Source organism: Hemitrygon akajei, chromosome 19, assembly GCF_048418815.1.
Source record: "Hemitrygon akajei chromosome 19, sHemAka1.3, whole genome shotgun sequence".
NCBI lineage: Eukaryota > Metazoa > Chordata > Chondrichthyes > Myliobatiformes > Dasyatidae > Hemitrygon > Hemitrygon akajei.
The window spans coordinates 30,030,891-30,054,262 of NC_133142.1; the positions used below are offsets into that span (position 1 = coordinate 30,030,891).

The following is a 23,372-nucleotide window of genomic DNA, read 5'->3' on the forward strand; positions in this document are numbered from 1 at the left end:
AACTTGAGAACTTGTCCAGCATTCAGGAAGGCCATGGCTGATAGCTTACCTCAGCACCAATTTCCTACACTAACTTAATTCCCTTCATTTCCTTCAGATCCTAAAATCTGGCTCTAATATTGTCAGCAGCTGTCACTACGACACTATCTTCTTAGGTTGATCACACTCTAAGTGAAGAAATTTCTTCTCGGTTGTGGAAGGTCAATACCTAGAGACCCCAGACAGGGAAATTATTAACCCTCATTTACTTTGCAAAGTTCTGTTAAGAGTTTTAAATACTCCAGAAAGATTATTACACATTCTTCTAAATCCAACAGTTTTTAGTCTGCTTAATATCTTCTTATTAGTCATTCACGGCAATGTGGAGTCACTTCAGTGACCACATGCTGCATGCTCCCAATTTCAACTATATACATTCTTAGTTATGGATACCAGACAATACATTCCAGGTATACTCTGATGGCCCATGGAAATTGAGAGGTGGCTTTGACCCTTGCATTCAAATCATTTTGCATGCAAGTCCAAACTAATTACCATTCAATTACTTACTACAGCTGTATATTAACTTTCAGTCATTTAAAAAGAAGAACACTCTGGGCCCTTTGAACATCAGCACTTCTGTGTCTCAAATGTGCACTTCGTTCAAGAACTGTGAGGTGCACAGGGAAAGTTGTTAGGTTCCCTGCATAAATAAGCATGGAAACAGTTTTACTATAGCATTCCCTATTGATGTTACCAAAAAGACCATTAGACATAACAGCAGAATCAGGCCATTCAGCCCAATGGGTCTACTCCGCTATTCCATCATAGCTGATTTATTATCCCTTTCAACCCAATTTTCCTGCCTTCTCCCTGTAATCTTTGATGCCCTGGACGAATCAAGAACTATCAATCTCTGCTTTAAATATACTCAATGACTTAGCCTCCAATTAATTCCACAGATTCACCACCCTCTGGCTAAAGAAATTCCTCCTCATCTCTGTTCCAAATGAACTACCCTCTATTCTGCTGCTGTGCTCTCTGATTCTAGACCCACCCACTAAAGGAAACATCCTCTCTCCATCCATTATATCTCAGCCTTTCAATATTAGATAGGATTCAGTCAGATCCCCCCCCATTCTTCTAAACTCCAGCAAGTACATTCCCAGAATCATTCTCAGGAACCCCCTCTGGAATTTCTCCAATGCCAGCACATAATTTCTTCAATGAGGGACCCAAACCTGCTCACAAAAATCCGAGTCCTATCTTCCAATGCCTTATAAAGCTTCAGCATTACATCTTTGCTCTTAGATTCTAGTCTTCTCAAAATGAAAGCTAACATTGCATTTGCTTTTCTTACCACTGACTCAACCTCCAAATTTACCTACATGACAACTCCCACGTCTCTTTGCTGCTCCAATTTCAAAAATGGCTTATGCCTTTATGTCTTTATTTTTTCTATCAAAGTACATGAACATACACTTCTCTACATTATATTCCATATGCAAACTCTTTACCCTTTCTCCCAATCTGTCTATGTCCTTCTGCAGACTCCCTGCTTCTGCCCCTGCACCTATCTTTGTATCGTCCATAAACCTGGCCACAAAGCAATCAAATCTGTCATCCAAATTACTGCCATATGACATGAAAAGAAGCAGTTCCAATACCGATCCCTGCGGAACACCACTAGTCACCGGCAGCCAACAAGAAGAGCCCCTGTTTATTCCCACTCTCTGCCTCCAGCCAGTCAGCCAATTTTCTATCCATGCTAGTATCTTTCTTGTAATGCCATGGGCTCTCATCTTGTTAAGCAGCTTCATGTGCAACACCTTCTCAAAGGTCTTCTGAAAAGCCAAGTAAACAACATCCACTAACCCTCCTGTGACTAGTCGGGAGTTTGCAGTGTAGCATCCAAGTCTTGTAGGTTTTCATGTTAATTTTTCCCAGTAACGAGAAAGTCACCCAAATAGAGTTGCACCACGGTCATCCCCCTCCGGATCTGGTTGGTCCATTGTTCGCTGAAAGCGCGGAGTGCCTAGGTGATGCCAAACAAAAGCCTTCCATACCTAAACTTTCCTTTGTGAGTCACCATCGTCAACAGTTCCTGTGACACTGGCTCCACGTGGTTCTGCAAGTACACTAGACCCAAGTCAATCTTGACAAAGGTCTGTCCAATGGCCAATCCTTCCAAAAGGTCATCAGTGAGGGGAAGAGGGTATTGTTCAGCCATAAGAACCGGGTTAATGGTTTCCTTGAAGTCTCCGCAAAGCCTTCAAGACCCATCCCTGTTTAGGGCAGGAACCACTGGAGTGGCCCATATACTTACACACATTGGTTCCAAGAGCCTGCTCTGGACCTATCCTTCCAATTCAGCCTCTACCTTTGGTTTGAGGGTGCATGGAACAGATTTTGCTTTCAGGCACTTGGGAGTTGTGCTAGGGGGGCTTATCAGTGATTCCTTTCATATTGCTTAGTTCTCTGTTGAATACTTCTGCATGTTTCTTCAATACCTATTGTAGACCAGTGCTCCCACCAATCAGGTTCACTTCATGTTAGTTGATATGGAGTTGCTCCAACCATGAGTGTCCCAGAGGTTCTGCATAACGACCTTTAACAATGTACTGTGGGTTTCTTTCTTTGTTCATTAACCTCCACTGTAATATGTACTACTCCCCTCATTGGAACAACCACACCAGTGTAAGTCTTTAAAGCCAACCTTGCCCTTTCTGGGGTGAGATGCTGCAATTCCTCCTTGTAAACTGTCTCTGACACCAGCAATACCAGAGCACCCGTGTTCACCTGCATTCTCACTGTGGCCCCATCCCACCCTGGGGTTACCCAATAGCTGTCTTTGTGTCCTGAAACAGATGAAAGGTGTTTCTTCAACCACAGGGCGAGAGTCACTAAGTATGCATCATCTTGTTCACACATTTCTTTTTTGTTTTTCCAAAAGTCAGTTTACTTTATTACAATGCTTTTGATTGATAGTGTCTTTTTACTTCTACAGACAGGTTCAATGTGTCTCTTTTTGCCACGGCTTCGGCGGTCTAATCCTTATACCAGCATTATTTTACTGAGTGCCCAGTTTTGCCACAATGGTAGTATTGATTTTCAATAGGTGTCTTATTCTTAAAGTCAACAGAAACTTTAAGAACTTGGGTAGATGCACTTAATAGCTGTGCTTCTTGAGCTGCTATCTCCACAGATGTAGTAATCTTAATTGCTTTCTGTAATGTTAGTCTGTCTTCTGTAAGCAAACTTTTCTGAATTGCCTCACTACACAGACTACATATGTGCCTATCATGTAGCGTGCTATTCAAGGACTGCCCAAAGTCAGTGTTCAGACAATTGCTTCAGCACCGCCCCAAACTGTGAAATAGACCGGCTTTCCTCATGATTCCTTTTATAAACCTCTCAGCAAGAATCAAAGATTTAGGTGAATAGTGGTCCTTTAAGACTTTAATATATTCTCAAAAGGCTTATCTCCAGGCTTAGCAGGTTACACTCTACTGGATAATAAATTAAACATTTTTGCACGCATCACCCTCAGAAAAGTCAGAACATGAATATCATCTGAAATTTGATTTGCTAATGCAAAATATTCAAATCTTTCAGTATATGAACTCCATTGCTCTATTATCTCATCATATGGCCCATACTTCCAAACACGGTCAGCATTTTCAAACACAATCATGTTCCAGAAAAGTTAACTAGCCTTATCTGTCTCTCTCTCTCTCTTAGTTATTTTATTTAACCTTCCCGTTCTCGTTCCCTCCCCTCAGATTCTTCATTTACTATGCTTCCTGTGGCCGTTTTCTCCGGGAGTCTTATTTTACTCACCTGATATACACAGCGGCACACCCAGCATTGCACACGGACCTTTCTTGCCGAGGGAAAGGAACAATAAATATCGCATGAGAACTTGTCACCGCAATGCTAGTTGTTATGCTTCTGGTTCTGGGAAGCCGGGATGACACACACAAGAAGCGGGGAGGTGGAGAAACAAACATGTAGCTGTCTAACACAGCAGGCCAGGCAGCATCGATAGGGAGAGCTGGCCAGAAATGTCGACAGTGCTTCTCCCTATAGATGCTGCCTGGCCTGCTGTGTTCCACCAGCATTTTGTGTGTGTTGTTGTTTGAATTTCCAGCATCTGCAGATTTCCTCGTGTTTGCTCTTTAAATTCACTACTGCGAAGCCTCTGCCAGTGATGCCTACGCTGAAGAAGTTTAAATCTTCTCTTCGATGGGAGTTCAGTGAAACCCTCTCTCGCTGCTCCCCATCAATAATTCCTTCGGCCCTTAAGGAAGGGTCTCGGCCGGAAACATCGACAGTGCTTCTCCCTATTGATGCTGCCTGGCCTGCTGCGTTCCACCAGCATTTTGTGTGTGTTGTTGTTTGAATTTCCAGCATCTGCAGATTTCCTCGTGTTTGCTCTTTAAATTCACTACTGCGAAGCCTCTGCCAGTGATGCCTACGCTGAAGAAGTTTAAATCTTCTCTTCGATGGGAGTTCAGTGAAACCCTCTCTCGCTGCTCCCCATCAATAATTCCTTCGGCCCTTAAGGAAGGGTCTCGGCCGGAAACATCGACAGTGCTTCTCCCTATTGATGCTGCCTGGCCTGCTGCGTTCCACCAGCATTTTGTGTGTGTTGTTGTTTGAATTTCCAGCATCTGCAGATTTCCTCGTGTTTGCTCTTTAAATTCACTACTGCGAAGCCTCTGCCAGTGATGCCTACGCTGAAGAAGTTTAAATCTTCTCTTCGATGGGAGTTCAGTGAAACCCTCTCTCGCTGCTCCCCATCAATAATTCCTTCGGCCCTTAAGGAAGGGTCTCGGCCGGAAACATCGACAGTGCTTCTCCCTATTGATGCTGCCTGGCCTGCTGCGTTTCACCAGCATTTTGTGTGTGTTGTTGTTTGAATTTCCAGCATCTGCAGATTTCCTCGTGTATGCAGCTGTCTACTTTGGTTGTAAGCCATCTATCCAGAATCACTTCTCAAATTTCACTCAGTACGTAACACGTACAGGGAAGCTTGACAGCAGCAAGCAAGAGTGAAAATATACATGAATACATAACACACACAGGCAGTTACTCACACCAGGACAGATCTTGAGTACCTGGCTTGCAGTATCCAGCCTTCAGCCATCGACCCTCGGATTTCAATCTTTGGTATCAACCCCTGGACTATCTGATGATGAGACCACAAACCTTGACTGACCGAGCCTCGGACTTCCTGCTCACATGGACATCTGATCCCAGGACCCACTGATATCCATAGATGTTCTTTGTCATGTGTTCATGTTGCTGGCTTTTGACCACAGAGCAGAGGTCTAGATTCCAGATGTCCTTCATTCCAATGTCCACATTGCTGGACTTCAAGTGGCCTAGAGTCTAGACATCCTTCATCATCTGTCCTTGTTGCTGGACTTTGAACGCAGAACATGAACAGAGGTTTGATATCTAATTTCTGCACTCCCCTGTCTCTAAATCCTTATCTGACCTTTAATTCCTCCCCCCACATCACTGTCCCTAAACACTATCCTGACCCCTAACTTCCCTCTGTCCCCAAAACCATCCCTACAAACCTAAAGAAAATAACTGTCTGAACCATGATCTTGATGGAGAATGCAGCTCGGCGCCATCTTAACAAGATATTCTCAGCCACATTTCTGTTATGGCTAAAATATTGCTGTCTCTAGAGGTAATCCACAGCTCAAATTATCTGTCTTGCCTGCTAAGCTACATGCATTGAAATAGATGCAATTTAATATTGTCTCTATCTATTCTTTTACTGTAAACATAGCTATCCTGATTGTGTGGCTAACACGCTTTGGACTGCAATTAACTGTCATCTCATTGAATTTGCTCTCTCAAATTCAATCCTCCCTCCTAGGGTATTTGTACCCCTCCACTTCACATGCAACCTATCACTCCTGTACAGGTTACCTCTATCCTGGAAAATATCCCAATGATCCAAGAACCTGAATCTTTGACCCCTCCATCGGCTCTTCAGCCACCATTCATCTGGCCTTTCCTTCTATTTGTAGCCTCACTAGCCCTCCCCACCACTGAGCACATCTACACAAAGCATTGTTGCAAGAAAGCAACATTCATCATCAGGGACCCCCATCTCCAAGGACATTCCCTCCTCTCTCCACTCTTCATGACCCATGTCATGCTCTCTTCTCACTGCCACTATCAGGAAGGTTATAGGAGCCTCAGGACTCAGAGCACTAGGTTCAGGAACAGTTATTGCTCCTCAACCAACAGGCTCTTGAACCGGAGGGGATAACTTCACTCAGTTTCACTTGCTCCATCATTGCTCCATCATTGAACTGCTTCCATAAACAATAGACTCACTTTCAAGAACTCTTCATCTCATGTTCTCAATTTTATTACTTACTTGGTTACTATTATCCTTTCTCTCATTTTGTATTTGCACAGTTTGCTGTCTTTCATACACTAAATGATCACCCAAGTTGGTGAAGTCTTTCATTGATTCTATGGTGGTTATTATACAATTATGGATTTACGGAGAATGCCCACAAGCAAATGAATCTCAGGGTTGCATACGGTGATATATATGTACTTGGATAATAAAGTTACTTTGAACTTTGATATGATTTGTAATTTGAAGATCAATACCTTTGAGGTCCTGCATTTCAATTTCCCTAACTATCATTCTGAAGGACCTCATCCCTTCTTCTATGATGCTGTTTGAATCATTGACTTCTGACTGTTCACACTCAGCCCTGAACATTTTCTGAATCCTCTCAGACATCCTTGATCGTGGCACCTAAGAGGCAACACACAACCCTGGTGCCTTTTACACAGCCACAGAACCTCCTGTCTGCCTCTATCACCCATGCTGACTACACCCTTTTCCTCAGACACAGTCACAACACCAGAGGCCTGACTAATGCAGCTAGCTCCTGACAGAATACTCCACGTAACAGCACCCAGCAGGGGTGTAACTGTTAATGAGGGCTGATCAGGAATTGTTAGCATTGTTTTGTATAAGGGAGTCATATCTGAGGTAATTAATGGGATGGATGAAAGTAGGGCAGGTGGATGTTGTCCATATGGACTGTTGTAAGGTCTTAGATAAGGTCCCTCATGACAGGCAGACCTGGAAGATTAGGATATTAGGTTGCATGGGGTTTGGAGGGAGCAAGTGAGGTAGATTCAGTACTGGCTCAATGATAGGAAACAGAGTGATGGGGTGCTTGGGGGGGGGGGGGTGTCAATGATGTTATTCACTATTCATGTAAATTATTTAGATACAAATGTACATTGCATAATTAGCAAGTCTGACACTAAATTAGGGGGACTTTTCAAAATAAGTTATAATGAATTGCAAAGAGATCTTGATCAGCCAGGAAAATGGGCTGAGGAATGACAAATAGATTTATGAATTTTGGACAGTCAAACTAGTGTAGGACTTGTACAGTGAACGGCAGGGCACTCACAATTGTTGTGGAACAGTGAGACCTGGGAGTACAAGTACACAGCTTGCTGAAAGCAGCCTGATAGACAGGATGTGAAGAGAGTGTTTACCATGCTGGCCTTCATCAGTCAGAGCCTCGGGTTTAAGAGTAAGGACTTTCTATGTCAATGGTGATCAGACACTTGGAGCATTGCACTGTTGTAGGAAAGAGACCGTCAAGCTGGAGATGCTGCAGAAGAGAATTACAAGGTTTACAAGGATGTTCCGAACTACAGGGCAGGAGTTACGGGGAGAGGTTGGTCATGATGGATCTTTATTCATTGGAGAGCAAGAGGATTGGGGAGGAGGGGTGATGTTAAAAGTTTATTAATACCCAAGGGCTATGTGTAAGGTGGATGGTCAGGTTTGGGGATTGCAAAACCAGTGGGCATAAAACTATTCCAATAAACTCCAGGGTACATTGCTCATTTTCCATCCTTTAAACTGAATCACATCCCAAACTCTGCTTACTTGTACCCTAATGGACACAAAGTATTTTGCACCCATTTTCCCACCCCAATCAACAACCAACCCCGCCCCCCACAGACAGTCGACACACACCCACACACATGCACATTACTGACCCACATTAACTTCTGGTTCACCAATACCTTGTTCTGAACCTTCCTTTCTAAATTCACCGACTTTTCCTAACTCTGTAACCACCTCCAGGTCTATGGCAGATTAGCAGATATGTCCTACAAGTCTCTTGCTTCCACACTCTACAGCATGGATGACCTCAGAGTAACTGTAGTCTGCGTGGCTGAATTCTAACTGGAATTGCTAACTCCAGCCAGCAAGATTTGTTCTATTGGAATTTAGCCTTGGATATCAATCATCAAGAATGGCTAAGCTGCAACTATTTATAAAAAATACATGACACAAAGATCAATTTTGAATTTATCTAATGTCATTGCATACTGAAGGATAATTTAAATCATGTGAAACAAATAGGTAATGTTTGAAGTACTGCCTCTTTTAAGGTAGAAAGTCATAGCAGCAAAACACTAAGTGAATAATTAATCGGTTAATCTGCTCTTGTTTGCATTGGCTGAGTGACATATTAGACAGGAAAGTGAAAAAAACTCTGTTCTTCCCATAATAATGGCTAGAGACCTCTTATATCTACAAAAAATTACAGATTAAACTTCAATGAACATCTCAATTGAAAACTTGCACTTCTAGCAACGTGGCAAACCATCAGTCCTAGGTTGTAATATCAGACCTCAGTAACTGGTGCTAACTGAACCAAATTAGCATCAGTCAATGATGAAGCCCTCTATCATATCCTTGGACTTTGTGTCCTTCTCAAGATACTGCCCCTTTTAACTTTGTCTCATCTATAAATTGTAAATAATATAAGTTAATTCATTTATGCCAATAAGAAAGGAATTTAATATCTACACCACTCAATTAATGATCTTTGTGTCAAACCCTTACCAAATGCCAAAATGTACCATTTATTGCAACACACACAAAACGCTGGAGGAACTCAGCAGGTCAGGCAACACCAATGGAAAAGAGTAAACAGTCGACATTTCAGGCTAAGACACTTCTTCAGGACTGGACCTCCCGCATCTGTGGATTTTCTCATATTTATTTCTGTTTATGTCACTTAGTCAATCCTTGCTTATGTGTCATCCGAAGAACATGGTCTTTACTTTGCCAAATAACACCTCCAGTCACGTTGTTGCCTTTTCAAAATCCAAATATGTTACATTGAACTTTTCTCCTCATCCATCCTGCTGATAATACCTTGAGAACTTTTTCTGTATAAAATCATTCGACTGCACCAAATCATATTATATCTAAGTTTCCTGTTAGCACTTTTTTGCTAATTGACGCCAAGCAACTGCCCACTCTCTTGATTAGTGATATTGGGAAATATCACTGAAATTAGTGATATTTCCAAAGCACTCAAGCTCTGAGCACCTAGTCAGGTTGTCACTTCTTAATCCTAAATTCACAACAAAAAAAAAATAGAGACCTGCTAACAAGCATGGCAGAGGCAGAGGTAAAGGTTTAAATAAATCACCCTGTGGGGACAAAGTCAGGGGGACAGTTCTCCCACTCATGGCCATAGGAGCAATTTTAAAAAAAAACAAGTAAATTTCCAGCTTAGGATAAGAGATGCGAGTTAAAAATTAAAAGTTCATATTTGTATTTATAAGCTGTTTTGAAAGCAAACCGAATGGCAAAATCAAGCTGAGCCACACAAGAATTAGGTCATGCAGTTTATTTTTCTACATTTTACAAAATAAAATTATAAAAGATTGGGGAAATGGAGAACGGCTTCTACTGTCACTCTAGTTTGTGAGCCAGTCCTTGCAAGATAAAGCCCTTGGACAATTCTTTTCACTTAAACCTAGACAAAGCCTACAAGTGATCTTCATTTCATCTTTCATCAGAAAGATGAAGGAAGTGCCCTTGAGAAAGAATCCAATTCAGATAGCAAGCTGATTCTATAGTTACTCCCTGCGTCACATTCGTATTACTGAGCATTGGCCAATAAAAATAGAATAAAGATGGAAGATAACTCAACAGGAACAGTCAGCAGCCCTGTATACTAAAATCATAATAATTTAACAGAGGCAGGAAGAAAACATGCTCCTGGGTCACTGAATATTGCCATCCTCATGAGCACAGAAAGAATAACTTACACTTCAAATCATCCTTACTAAAAAGAAGCATTTCAAAAACAACACTGAAAATGCTAGAAATGATGAGCACTTTGAAAGGCCTGGTTCTGTCCTATTTCAGTGTGCCTATTAATGATGTCAATCTGTTCAATCCCAGATTAATTTGATGAGGATTATTTAAGGGAAAGAAACAACATTAATTTTAAAAAAGTACTAGCCGAATATCAGGAAAGATCAAACACACAGCTCCATCAAGTAATTAATTAATGGTAAAATTCCATTTCTTGGGTTATACATACAAGGCACAGCATGTCGGTAAAGATTGTCCCGTATTGTCTGCTGCAGTTCGTGATCTGCTGATCCCTTTTGAAATCTCTGACTGAGATAGTGCCGGAGATCTTTGTTGAGTTTACTTCCTGCAATAAAATAAATACTCAAGTCAGTTGAAAGATAACTCCTAATTACAAACAATATATAAAAAATGGAGATGTTAAAGCTTTTTCCAAAATCATCTTTAGAGTGCTCTTTATAAAACTTCTGATAAAATTAACACTTAACAAGTGTTAATTTTTTAATGTTTAATTTTTTAATTAAACATTAACTGGTTAAGTGTTTAATTTTTTTCAATTTCATTGAAAATAGAAAGGGCTATCCCACATTGCACAGTGATCCTTTGGCCCTGAGTTGAAAGATTGCTGTTGCAATCATACCCTATAAAGAAATAAAAACAAGAAGTATTTTGCTCTCACAGCTGAGAAGTGATACTTAATGTAGGAAAATATCAGGAATAAAAATTATAAAGTTTAGATAAAGTTAAGAATATCTTAAGCTTGCATTCTTTCTTAAATCAAGCGTTGTGTTAACTGCATATCTAAAAAAAACTTTGACATTGACATTATTTAACAAGAGGCTTGTGCTAGTTTTGAAAGGTTTATTAATAGAGACTTGAAAATTTGCCTGTTTTATTTGTGCAAACAAGTTATGATTTCCATGGAGCATCATTATAATGCCCTCTCTATTGCATCTGGATTATCTTGTCTCTTGTTTAAATATTCTCATGGAAAAATTTAAGGATAAAATCATTCTTAAGCATGAGCAGTCCATTTTTAAGCAAATATAATGAATACAAAGGGTCAACCTTGTTGAACTGAGAATTAGAGAAGAAAGTCAAGATTAATCCCACAAATAACCAGTTAATCTGAATTCGCTCTGAGTACATAATAACCTGCTTCCTTTTTAATTGCAGATTCTGTCATTGTTTGAATCTGAACCCTCAGGATCACCAGTTCCCTTACAGCTGACAGAAAATAATCATGACAGAGATCGACAAAATCCCACTTTAACTACTGTCATGTCGTTTCCTGCAGATTGACTTTTTGTGTTTCCAGGATTTTGATCAATCAGATTTGAAAACGCAGGGGTTAACTAAAAAGCAATCAAAATACAAAATAAAATGTTGATACTGGAAATGTGAAAAATGCTAGAAATGTCCATAGGTCAGGCATCACCCATGGAGAGATGGAAAGTAAAGGTACAAATTATTAACTTTGTTATCTCTCCTTGGGTGCTGTCTGACATGTTGAGCTTTTCCAAACAGGCAGTAGAGCTTTTCTACAGTAAAATATCTACATTAAAAATTTCATCTGTGTGTCTGTCCTGTCTATGAAATTTAGTTTCTAGTCGGCAAGTTTTCCCCATCAAAGTTCAAAGTAAATTTATCAATGTATTATTTATTTATTTATTAGGATACAGCACGAAACAGGCCCAGCCGGTCCTTCGAACTGAGCAGCCCAACAACCCCCTGATTCAATCCTATAATAAACACAGGTCAATGACCAATTAAGCTGCCAACCGGTATGTCTTTGGAGCAGACTGGAGGAGTCCCATGCAGTCATGGTAAGAATGTACAAACTCCTTACCGGCAGCAGAGGGAATTGAACCAGTTCTCCCGTAAAGTACTGTGCTAACCGCTGCGTTACCATGCCGCCCGTATACTATCTAGAGAATCGATTTCTTGCAGGCATTTAGAGGGAAAAAGTACAACAGAATTTACAAAGAAACTATACATAAAACTGACAAACAACCAATATGCAAAAGACAAACGATGTAAATGAAAAATACTGAGAAGTTGTAAAGAGTTTTTGGAAGTGAGCCTGTAGGTCGCAGAATCAGTTCAGAATAATAGTGAGTGAAGTTATCCATATCGGTTCAGAAGTCTGATGGTTTTAGGGAAAATTCCATATGTATATTTGTAATGGAAACTACGTCTAGCAACATGTCCCATTGTAATCATATCCTCCCACCAGCAAAGGCATTGAATGTTTTATAGCTCTCTGCTGGTATGATACAATGAATTTCTCCAACCTCCACCTCTACACCCAGGTGAAACTGAGAAAGAAAAAACAGATGAAGAAAGTATCATAATCAGAATCAGGTTTAAAATCACAGATATATGTTGCGAACTTTGTTGTTTTGTGGCAGCAGCACAGTAAACTACATTAAAAATGATAAATTACAAGAAATTACATTATATCTATTTTTAGATAACTATTTCAAAAAGAGAGCACAACAAAAGTGAGATAGTGTTCATGGGTTCACTGTCTATTCAGAACCCTGATGGCAGAGGGGAAGAGGCTGTCCCTAAAATGTTGAGTGTGTGTCTTCAGGCTCCTATACCTCCTCCCTGATGTACAGGGTATCAATGGGAGGATGGTAATGTCTTGTGTGCTGAGGGTCCTTAATGATGAATGCTGCCTTTTTGAGGCATCTCCTTTTGAGTTGTCTATGAGGCAAGGGAGGCTAGTACACATGATGAAGCTGCCTAAGTTTGTAACTTTCTGCAGCTTTTTCTGATCCTGTGCAGTGGCCCCTCCTTACCAGACGGTTATGTAAACAGTTTAACGCTCTCCATTGTACATCTGTAGAAATTTGCAAAATCTCCACAGATCCCTGAAGAAATACAGCTACTGTTGTACCTTATATGTAATTGCATCAATATGTTGGGCCCAGGATAGATCTTCAGAGAAGTTGACACCCAGGAACTTGGATGCTTACCCCTTGATGAGCACCGTTGAGTGTTCCCTTGACTTCCCCTTTCTGAAGTCCACAATCAATTCCTTTTTTATACAGACACTTGGTACAAGTAAGCCTGGGATTGAATTAGTTATGTTTACATCCGTCCAATTTATGTCTGCTCTAGTACCACTTCACCTGCAGAGTATAGTTGGCCCTGACTGCCCATGTTCAATGTCATGGTAGATTGAAAAATTATATTTATCAATAATTGCTTCCAGCAAGTATCTTCATATTTAGAACAAGATATTTATGGGCACATGTCTTTTATTATACTCCTGGAAACAAACAACTAACTATTTACAATATTCTGTTTTTATTCAACAACAAAACTGACTATACAAAAAAGTAGCCAAGCTCCGAGAGCTCATTTTGTACAACAAAAACTGCTAGTGTTGAGTCGGACTGAATTATAGCTCCAGACTCTGAATGTTTTATGGGGTTCTATATCATCCCCTCCCACAAATGGTAATCAGCTCTCACAATTTTCCTAACACAGGCGTGGGAAATGAAATGCTTCTATTGTTGTAGAGCAGTCCTGTATCAGCTTACTCTTTCTTTTCAGTCTGTCCCAGAGCTCACTGTAATTAAAACATGGCCAACACGTTGAAAATTACCATATTTAAGGCACCTGTTCCATTGGGCACAATTCTTAAATTTCCACCTCTCATCTAAACTATGATTTTCTTCCAAGTCATTAAAAGTTACAACAAATATTTCTTTGGTAAAGCTCTCAAGTATGATGAACCGGTAATCATGTAACAGGGCAGCTTCACATTTTTGTATTGTGAGTACTGTTAAGGTACAACCAGCCCATGAAACATGCCAATTCAGCTCACAGACACAATGTATCAGGGACGGAATTGTTGTAACCCAATTTTGAGTGGGCCCGACAAGCAGTATTGCAAAAAGGCACATCTCATAAATGAAGTATTGCCAGTGCAAGCATGAACAAAATGCTGCCGTGGTGCCGGCTGACAAACCAATCACGCTTTGCTTGATGATGATGTATTGAAAAAAATTACAATGCTGCTCAGGTAACATCCTGGTGTTCTTGCACTGGAGCTGGTCAGCTATTAAATGGTGTAAGAAACTAGCATAAATTACAGAGCAACTGGCAGACATTTGCTGCAATAACAAATCATCTGCACAACACGTCAGCAAACACATCAGGAGCCTCAAATCCATTCATATCTACCCTGCTTAGTGTGTTGAAGGAGTTACATTTGCAAGTCAATGATAATCAGTTTCCCACAGAGCTATTAGCTAAAATTTAAGGTGTGGGGTCACCTCTCAACTCTGAACACCTGCAGAGTTAGTTAAAATATTAAAATTTACAATGAACTATTAGGGTAAAATGCTTGACTGTGAAACTTCATCTGCAGAAGAATGTTATACGGTACAAAAGGCAACAGAACAGATCCTCATTTTCTTCTTTAAGACTATTCAAAATAAGATAGGAAGCTCAATAGGAGCAGGGCAGTACTTGTCCCTGTTTGGTTAGGGCTGCCCCACGATTCGGACATCCAGTCTCAGTCTCACAGTATATGACCAGAGGGCAGCTTTTCAGTAGGAGAGCCGAAGATTAGAAGTGGCAGTAGAGGCAGAGGCAGGTCTAGATAGGACCTAGGAACATTGGAAATACAATTTTGAACACCTGTGCTCTCTGTGCAGATCCACATCCTTTGTCAAACGATTGTAAAGTACTTGACTGTAGGCTGCAGTGTCAATCTGGGCACTTGTGTGAACCTGGTGACAGCAGCAACTTGCAGGAGCTGTCCAACATCCGGCAACATACCAGCAGCAGGAGCCTGACCGACAATCAGGATTGGAACCCACCTCACCCTGCAGTTATCCACAAAATCAGCATTGCCCAGTATGTATGGTCCAAATTAAAAACAATCCCTTAAACACGGCCCTTTGTGTGGGGAAAGTGTTCCATACCAAGATATCACCCCGTGGATAGGACCACAAAAGTCCTCAGAGACATTAAAGGCATGTCATAGTCCTCTGGATTCAACAAGGTTAGATCACCAGCTGTTCCAGTTCTGATAAAACCTCTGATGACGTGCTACAAACCTAACCACACAATTTTCTCTCCACAGATGAGTATTTTCCAGCAACTGTACAGTTCTGCACATCATCGTTCCAACATTTTTCTTCTCATTTTTTTTCCTTTGTTCTATCCAATACCGTCTATTTACATCTTCCACACACAGTCCAGTTAAGATTACCAAGCTACCCTAATTTAGCCAAAACTACCACCATTTTTATCAACAGTCTCTCTTGGTCTCTGCCCAATGTCAGGCATTCTCATTGTTTTCTCTACTCCTCCCAACTTTAACTAACTTCCCCCAATCGATAATCTGCCATTGGGACTGAGATATTAGCTCCGGTTCTTCCTTCTCAAATGTTGCTCGATTTGCCGAGCATTTCCAGGGAGTTTTTCTTTTTATTTCAAAACTCAGACTTAATCTGTGAGAGTTTAGTGGCAAGATTTTCTTTTAATCAATCAATAAGGATCTGTGTCATACAACATGTTAAGGAAATGCAAGAGCTGTAAAAATATAGTAAATCTTTATAAAGGAGTCAGATATCAGTATAATCTAATGGATCCAAAGCTCCAAGTATGAACAAGTTGCTGTGTTTCCGTAGTATTTTGTTGGGTATAGAGCAGGAATAGTGCCATTGGGCTCGCATAATGCTGGTACCTGCTGTTAAATGTTATTAATTTCACCAATAACAGGACACAGAGGAGGAAGACCATCACAGCCCTTAAAGTCATGTTGTTAAATTTTATGTTACATCTTTATGGAGAAATGTCTGAAGAGAATGAAACATAAAGGGGTACCTTGGAATCATTAACAGTACATTACAGCAGTAGCTGTATGAAATCATTAAAAATGCAGCAGTTATTTGTTGATTAGCTACCTTGGAATTGAATCAGTGCAGAAGAATAATTACAAAAGGAGAAGGAAATTGCACGTAGAACTTTCTTTCGACTTAAAGAGTAATCAATATACAGGACAGGTAAGTGGCCCAGATGGCAGGCAAGAAACTTTAACAGGTTGCCAGCTGGAACTCCCTACAACAAATGAGACTGAGGATTGTTAAGTATGCGGTACTGTGGACAGGTGGCTGGAGAAGCCACAGGCCTTTGTTTGCCTGAAACCATTAGCGTTTATGAAACTAATCTTACCAGCTGAGGCCAGAGGTTCTGAAGGGAACTGTAGGAATCGGCCATTCTCCTGTTAGTCCCAGATACATTACCAATCCAGGACATGCTGAGCAATGGACTCCACTCCATCTGTCACCAGACTCCATTACTGGATTTGACATAGCAGAGCCCAGAGAAGGCAAGATTATACTACAATATGCTGGGGAATCATCTCTCAATCAGACCGGCCCTAAGATTGTAGAGTGCAGTGATTAAGAAGTGATTCTTGGGAATGTAGAATATTATTTTAATAATTTTATGATGGTTTAACATTCTTAATAATTTTAAATCTTTTAATGGACTTAATTTGCTATTATTTATTCAGAGTTTCAATTTTTTCCACTTTTCCATTAATTTTAAAAATTCTTTAAAATGCTTTACAGCTTTTAAACGAGCTCAAGCTCTGCCCTCCATCACCAGAGCGCTGAGGGCTCTGGGGACAAGGTGTCCTGAAGCCAATTTGTGGTACGGCTTGACAGTGTACATTTCATGACCTGTACATAATGAAATTTACTATTGCTTTCAGTCTTTGACTTTCTGGGGGTCAATGTTCCTGTTCCCTGTTGAACGGGGTTTTGGGTGGGGAAGGTGATTATAGGGATGCCGCTCTTTTTTGTACGAGGGGTGGGATGGGTTTGATGTTTCTCTCTGAATGACTTTTATGTTCTTTCTTTGTTTCGTGGCTATCTGGAGAAGACAAATTTCAGTGTTGTATACAGATACATGCTATGATAATAAATGAACCTTTGAATATTTGAAGATCAAGAACACAAACCTAAATGCAAGCTCATGGTTTATGAGACAGCAGTGAATCCTTCCCCCTTATAAACTTCTTAGTTGGACTATCTGCAGCAGGTATCTCAAAGCACAATGAAGACATCATCAATGCCATCTCCACACAGGTTGAAATATCCATTTAACCTTTGTCCATTAATAATCTGTGCTTGTGTAAATGATGACTTAAGCTGAGCCTTAAACTGTTTTCCAACAATTCGCTATTCACTGAGACTAAGCTAACAAGTCAGTATTTGCCACATCTATCTCCTGCTGATCTCATAAGCAACAGAATTATAGTCATAAGCTTCTGCTCACACAGATCATAACTATAACCAGACAAGATTGGAAAATGGCACTTACAGCTTTAGAATTGTTTAGCCCAGCTTGCTTTCTATGATTGCTAAACCACTGTATATTTGTTCTTTTCCTACACTTTTCAAATCCAACCTTGCCATGAAGAACAAAAAGAGTGTACATCCTCAGTGTCATCCCGATTTTTGAGGACTGAACCACTCTGCTTTCACATAGGAGTGGTCATTTCTAGCTCTTTTCGGTTTAATTCTAACAGTGCAGGATACATTTTCAGACCATAAAACATGGCAGCAGTATTAGGCCATTCATCCAATCGAGTCCACTCCGCCAAACCATCATGGCAGATTTATTATCCCTCTCAACCCTATTCTCCCACCTTCTGCACATAACCTTTGATGGCCTTACAAATTAAGAACCTATTGACCTCTGTTTCAAATATACTCAGCAACTTGGCCTCCACAGCTGTCTGTGGCAATGAATTACACAGATTCACTACATGGCTAAAGAAATTCTTCCTCATCTCTGTTCTAAAGAAAGGTCCCTCTATTCTGAGCCTGTGCCCACTGGTGCAGGACTCCCCCTACTATAGGAACCATCGTCTCCACATCCACTCTATTTCAGTCTTTCAATATTTGATAGGTTTCAATGAGATCCCCCTCATTCTCCTAAACTCCAGTGAGTACAGGCCCAGAGCATTCAAACACGCCTAACATGTTAACCCTTTCATTGCCAAAATTGCTCTCGTGAACCTCTTCTTGACCCTCCCCAATACCAGCACATCCTTTCTTAGCTAAGGGTCCCAAAACTGCTCACAATACTCCAATTGCAGTCTGTCCAATGCCTTATAAAGCCTCAGGATTCTATCTGTGCTTTTATAGTCTAGTCCTTTTGAAATGAATGCTGACATTGCATTTGCCTTCCTTACCGCTGACTCAACCCGCAAGCTAAGCTTATAGGAATCCCTGCACGAGGACTCCCAAGTCCCTTTGCATCTCTAATTTCTGAATTTTCTTGCCTCTAAAAGAAACAGTTGCCTTTATTCCTTCTATCAAAGCGCCTGACCATAAACTTCCCTACACTATATTCCATCTGCCACTTCTTTGCCCCTTCTCTCAATCTAAGTCTTTCTGCACATTCTTTACTTCCTCAACTTTACCTACCCCTTTACCTATCTTTATATTGCATGCAAACTTGACCAAAAGGCAATTCCACCATCCAAATCATTGACAGATAATGTGAAAAGAATCAGTCTCAATACTGAACCCAGTGGAATATATTTGTCAGCGGCAGACAACCAGATAAAGCCCCCTTTGTTCCCACTCTTTACTTCCTGCCAATCATCTATCTATGCTTGTATCTTTCCTGTTACACCATGGGCTCTTATCTTGTTAAACAGTCTCACGTGTGGAACCTTGTCAAAAGCCTTCCGAAATTTCAAGTAAACAATGTCAACTGACTGTCCTGTGTCTATCCTGCCTGATATTTCTTCAAAGAATTCCAATAAATTTGTAAGGCAAGATTTCCTTTAAAAATCATTCTGATTTTGGCCTACTTTATCATGTGTCTTCAAATACCCTGAAAGATTATCCTTAATAATAGACTCTAGTATCTTTCCAACCACTGAAGACAGGCTAATTAGCCTATAATTTCCTTTCTTCTGCCTCCCTCCCTCCTTAAAGAGTCGAGTGACATTTGCAATTTTCCAGTCCTCTGGAACCTTTCCAGAATCTAGTGATTCTTTAAACATCATTACTAAGGTCTCTGCAGTCTCTTCAGCAATTTCTTTCAGAACCATGGGGTGTAGACCATCTGGTCCAGGTGACTTATCTAGTTTGAGACCTTTCAACTTCCCAAGCACATTCCCCTTATCAATGGCAACTAATACACTCACTTCTGCTGCCTGATACTAGAACATCTGGCACACTGCTGCTGTCTTTCACAGTAAAGACTGATATAACAAACTTATTCAGTTCGCCTGTCATTTTATTGCCCCCATTACTTTGTCTCCAGCGTCATTATCCAACGGTCTGATATCCACACTCGCCTTTCTTTTTCTCTTTGTATATCAGACTGCTTTGAATCGGTGGACTGGATTGTATTCAGAGATTCATCTTTTTGAGTCTGAATGAGTATGTTACAGTTCTCACTGACTTCATTAAAACCTATGTGGATGAGTGTTTGCCTAGAAGAACTTATTGTACATACCCAAGTCAAAAGCTATGGATGAACCAGGAGGTCCGTAGTCTGCTGAGGGCTAGATCTATGGCATTCAATTGGTGACTCAGATCTGTACAAGAAAATCAGGTACAAGTTGCAGAGGGCTATCTCAAGAGTTAAGGGACAATTGCTGGCTTTGCAGGCCATTACATCCTACAAAGCAAAACCTAACATCATGAATGGCAATGATGCTTCAATCCCAGATGGGCTCAATGCCCCTTATGCTCACTTTGAAAGGGAGAATAAAACTACAGCTTTGCAGATCCCTGCAGCATCCAGTGACCCTGTGGCCTCTGTCTCAGAGGCTGATATCAGGCTGAAGAGGATGAACCCATGCAAGGTGACAGGTACCTGGTAGGGCTATGAAAAAATGTGCCAACAGAATGGCAGGGGTGTTCAAAGACAATTTCAATCCCTCATTGCTACAGCTGGGTGTTCCCTGCTTCAAAAGAGCAACAATTATACCCCAAGAAGAGCAGGGTAAGCTGCTTTAATGACTACCGTCCAGTCACACTTACATTTACAGTGGTCAGGTACTTTGAGAGGTTGATTATTGCCAGAGGATTAACTCCTGTTAATTCTTAGAGCAACATGTGATCAACCACATGCTGCTCTAAAAAGCCATCTCGTAGGTATTCAATAAATTCCCCTTCTTGGGATCCAGCACCAACTGGATTTTCCATATCTACCAACATTTTGAAATTCCCCCATGTTTATTGCAACATTGCCCTTTATTACATGCCTTTCCAACTCCCATTTTAATCTGTAGCTCACATTGTGGCTACTGTGTGGTGGCCTGTACATAAATCCTACCTGGGTGTTTTTACCCTTGCAGATTATTAACTCTACTCACAAGGATTTTACATTTTCTAATGTCATCACTTATTCTACTGATTTGATTTCAATTTTTAACAACAGAGCCACGCCAACTCCTCTTCCTATCTGCCTGTCCTTTAGATATAATGTGTATCCTTGGATGTTAAGCTCCCAACTATGATCTTCTTTCATCCATGACTCAGTGATACCCACAACGTGCCTATTTTTAATTGCGCTACAGGAACATCTACATTATTTTATATACTGTGTACATTCAAATATAACACCTTCAGTCCTATATTCAAAGTACAAAGTTCCAAATAAATTTGTATGTCACTACATACAGCCCCGAGATGCATTTTCTTGCGGGCATACTAAAATATTCTAACAACTATAATAGAATCAGTGAAAGACCACAGTAACAAAACGGACAACCAGTGTGTAAAAGACAACACACTGTACAAATACAAAAAGAAAAAAGAAATAATAACAATTATTATTATTATACCACAAAACTCAAATGAAAGCACAGTCCAGAAAACTGAAAAAATTATCACTACAGAAGAAAAAATGGAAGAACATGATCCTTCATGGAAGACATCCCCATGAACTGAGCAGACTAGATGTCAACGAGGAAGCGTTGAGACCTCTTCCCAGAAACAGTGGGGTTCCTTGTGGTTAACCACAGGACCAGGTGGTTAACACGGACACAAAAAAAAACAAAAATACATAATAAGACGACCAACAAATTAAAGACAATAATGTAGAAAATGCTAAGAGAAACTAGAGACAATTCAACACATTACAAGATCCAGCAGCAATTTAACTCAATCTGATTACCTACACAGGCACAATCAAGGGGCAAACATCATTCACCAAAATCTTGTTTCAAAACACAAACTCATTAAGGTACCTTAATTTACTACAAATACAAGCCTGATCCAGTTTTTCAGTCCTAAAAAATTATATTACAAATGATCCATTATTACAGATAGGACAGTCCATAATAGCCATCCAGATATATTACAGGATAAACAAGCAGTAACAGCTTACTTAATAGATAAAACCATTCCAAACACACACACACACAACACAGAAATCAATCAGTGAAAAACACCAGAAAATGCTGAATTAAAAGAGGAAATTTAAAGATTATGAAACATGAACAGCATATACATTGTCCCACATTACATTGTACATACATTGTAATACCTGCAACTGGTATTATCCCCAGCTCACTACACAATAGGCCTACAATTAAACAATTAGGCATACAAAGCAATATTTACAGTAGGTAGATCTTCAGAAAACCACAATACTAAACACCACTAGAATAGTCTGAAAGTACCTAGCAATTGAGAAATGAGTGTTAGGCTATGCCTGTACCACAGATTTTTCCAGCTTGAGCTGTGAAAAAAAATGAAAATACAATAATAAACAAATAAGCAATAAATATCAAGAACAGGAGATGAAGAATCCCTGAAAGTAAGTCAATAGTTTGTGGGAAGAGTTGGGGCAAGTGAAGTTGAGTGAAGTTATCCCCTCTGGTTCAAGAGCCTGATGGTTGAGGACTAACAACTGTTCCTGAACCTGGTGGTGTGAGTCCTGAAGCTCTTGTATCTTCTTCCTAATGGCAGCGGAGAGAAGGGAGCATGACCTCTGTGATGGGGGTCCCTGATGACAGATGCTGCTTTCTTGCCACAATGCTCCATGTAGATGAGCTCAATGGTGGGAAGGACGTTACCTGTGATGGATTGGGCCGTATCCACCACTTTTCATTCAAGGACACTCCCTGTTTCCATACCAGGCTGTGATGCAGCCAGTCAATATACTCTCCACCAAACATCTAAAGAAGTTTGTCGAAGTTTTTAATGTCATGCCTCATCTTTGCAAACTTCTAAGGAAGTAGAGGTGCTTAGGTACTGGGCCCAGGACAGATCCTCTGAAATGATAACAGTGAGGAATTTAAAGGCGCTGCCCTCTCTATTCTGATCCCCTGATATGAACTAGCTCATGGACCTCCAGTTTCCTCCAATAATTAGACCCTTGGTCTTGCTGATATTGAATAAGAAGTCATTATTGAGGCACCACTCAGCCAGATCTTCGATTTCGCCACCTTTGATTCATCCTATGACAATGACGTCATCAGCTTTGATTCTAGACCCACATTACACTTCAACTCATCCCACTGACTGTAATTTTGTCCTATCATCTGCTGTCCTTCCTCACATTCTCAGTACACAATGCATCTATTTGAATACCAACTGCCCCATCATCAGTCCCATCACTTCAGTTCCCAACACCCTGACAAATTAGTTTAAACTCTCCCTAACAGCTCCAGCAAACTTGCCTGCAAGGCATTTGGTCCCCCTCAAGTTGCTTTTTGTACAGGATCAGCCATGATTGAATGGCACAGCAGACTTGATGGGCCAACTGGCCTAATTCTTCTCCTATGTCTTATGGTCTAATGGTCTTAAATCTGAAACACTGATCGCTGCGTCAGTTCCTCAGCTGCACATTCATCTGCGAAATCATCTTATTCTTACGCTCACTGGCACATGGCACTGGCAGCAATCCATAAATTACTACCCTTGAGTTCCTGCTTTTTAGCTTTCTACCCAACTCCCCATATTTTCTCTTCAGGACATCTTCCCTTTTCCTACCGATGTAATTGGCATCAATTTGTACCACAACTGTTGGCAGTTCAGCTTCCCCCTTTTAGAATGGTGCAGACCAAATCCAAGACACCCCTGATCCTGGCACCTGGGAGGTAACATACCATCCTGGTGATACTTTCACATCCACAGAATCTCCTATCTGCTCCTCTAACTATGGAGTCCCCTATCATTACTTC

At 40.6% G+C, this 23,372-nt stretch overlaps 1 protein-coding gene across 9 annotated transcripts in view; it reads right to left on the reverse strand.

The window, feature by feature from the left end:
• magi1b (membrane associated guanylate kinase, WW and PDZ domain containing 1b) overlaps nt 1-23,372 on the reverse strand; it is a 402,728-nt gene that overhangs the window by 153,010 nt on the left and 226,346 nt on the right. For 8 of the 9 annotated variants that reach the window (XM_073072335.1, XM_073072331.1, XM_073072328.1 and 5 more), the window contains exon 2: nt 10,407-10,523. The exons of the other annotated variant lie outside the window; for it this stretch is intronic. In XM_073072335.1, coding sequence (XP_072928436.1) covers nt 10,407-10,523 — 117 coding nt within the window. The remainder of the gene's footprint in view (nt 1-10,406; nt 10,524-23,372) is intronic. 9 annotated transcript variants of the gene reach the window in all.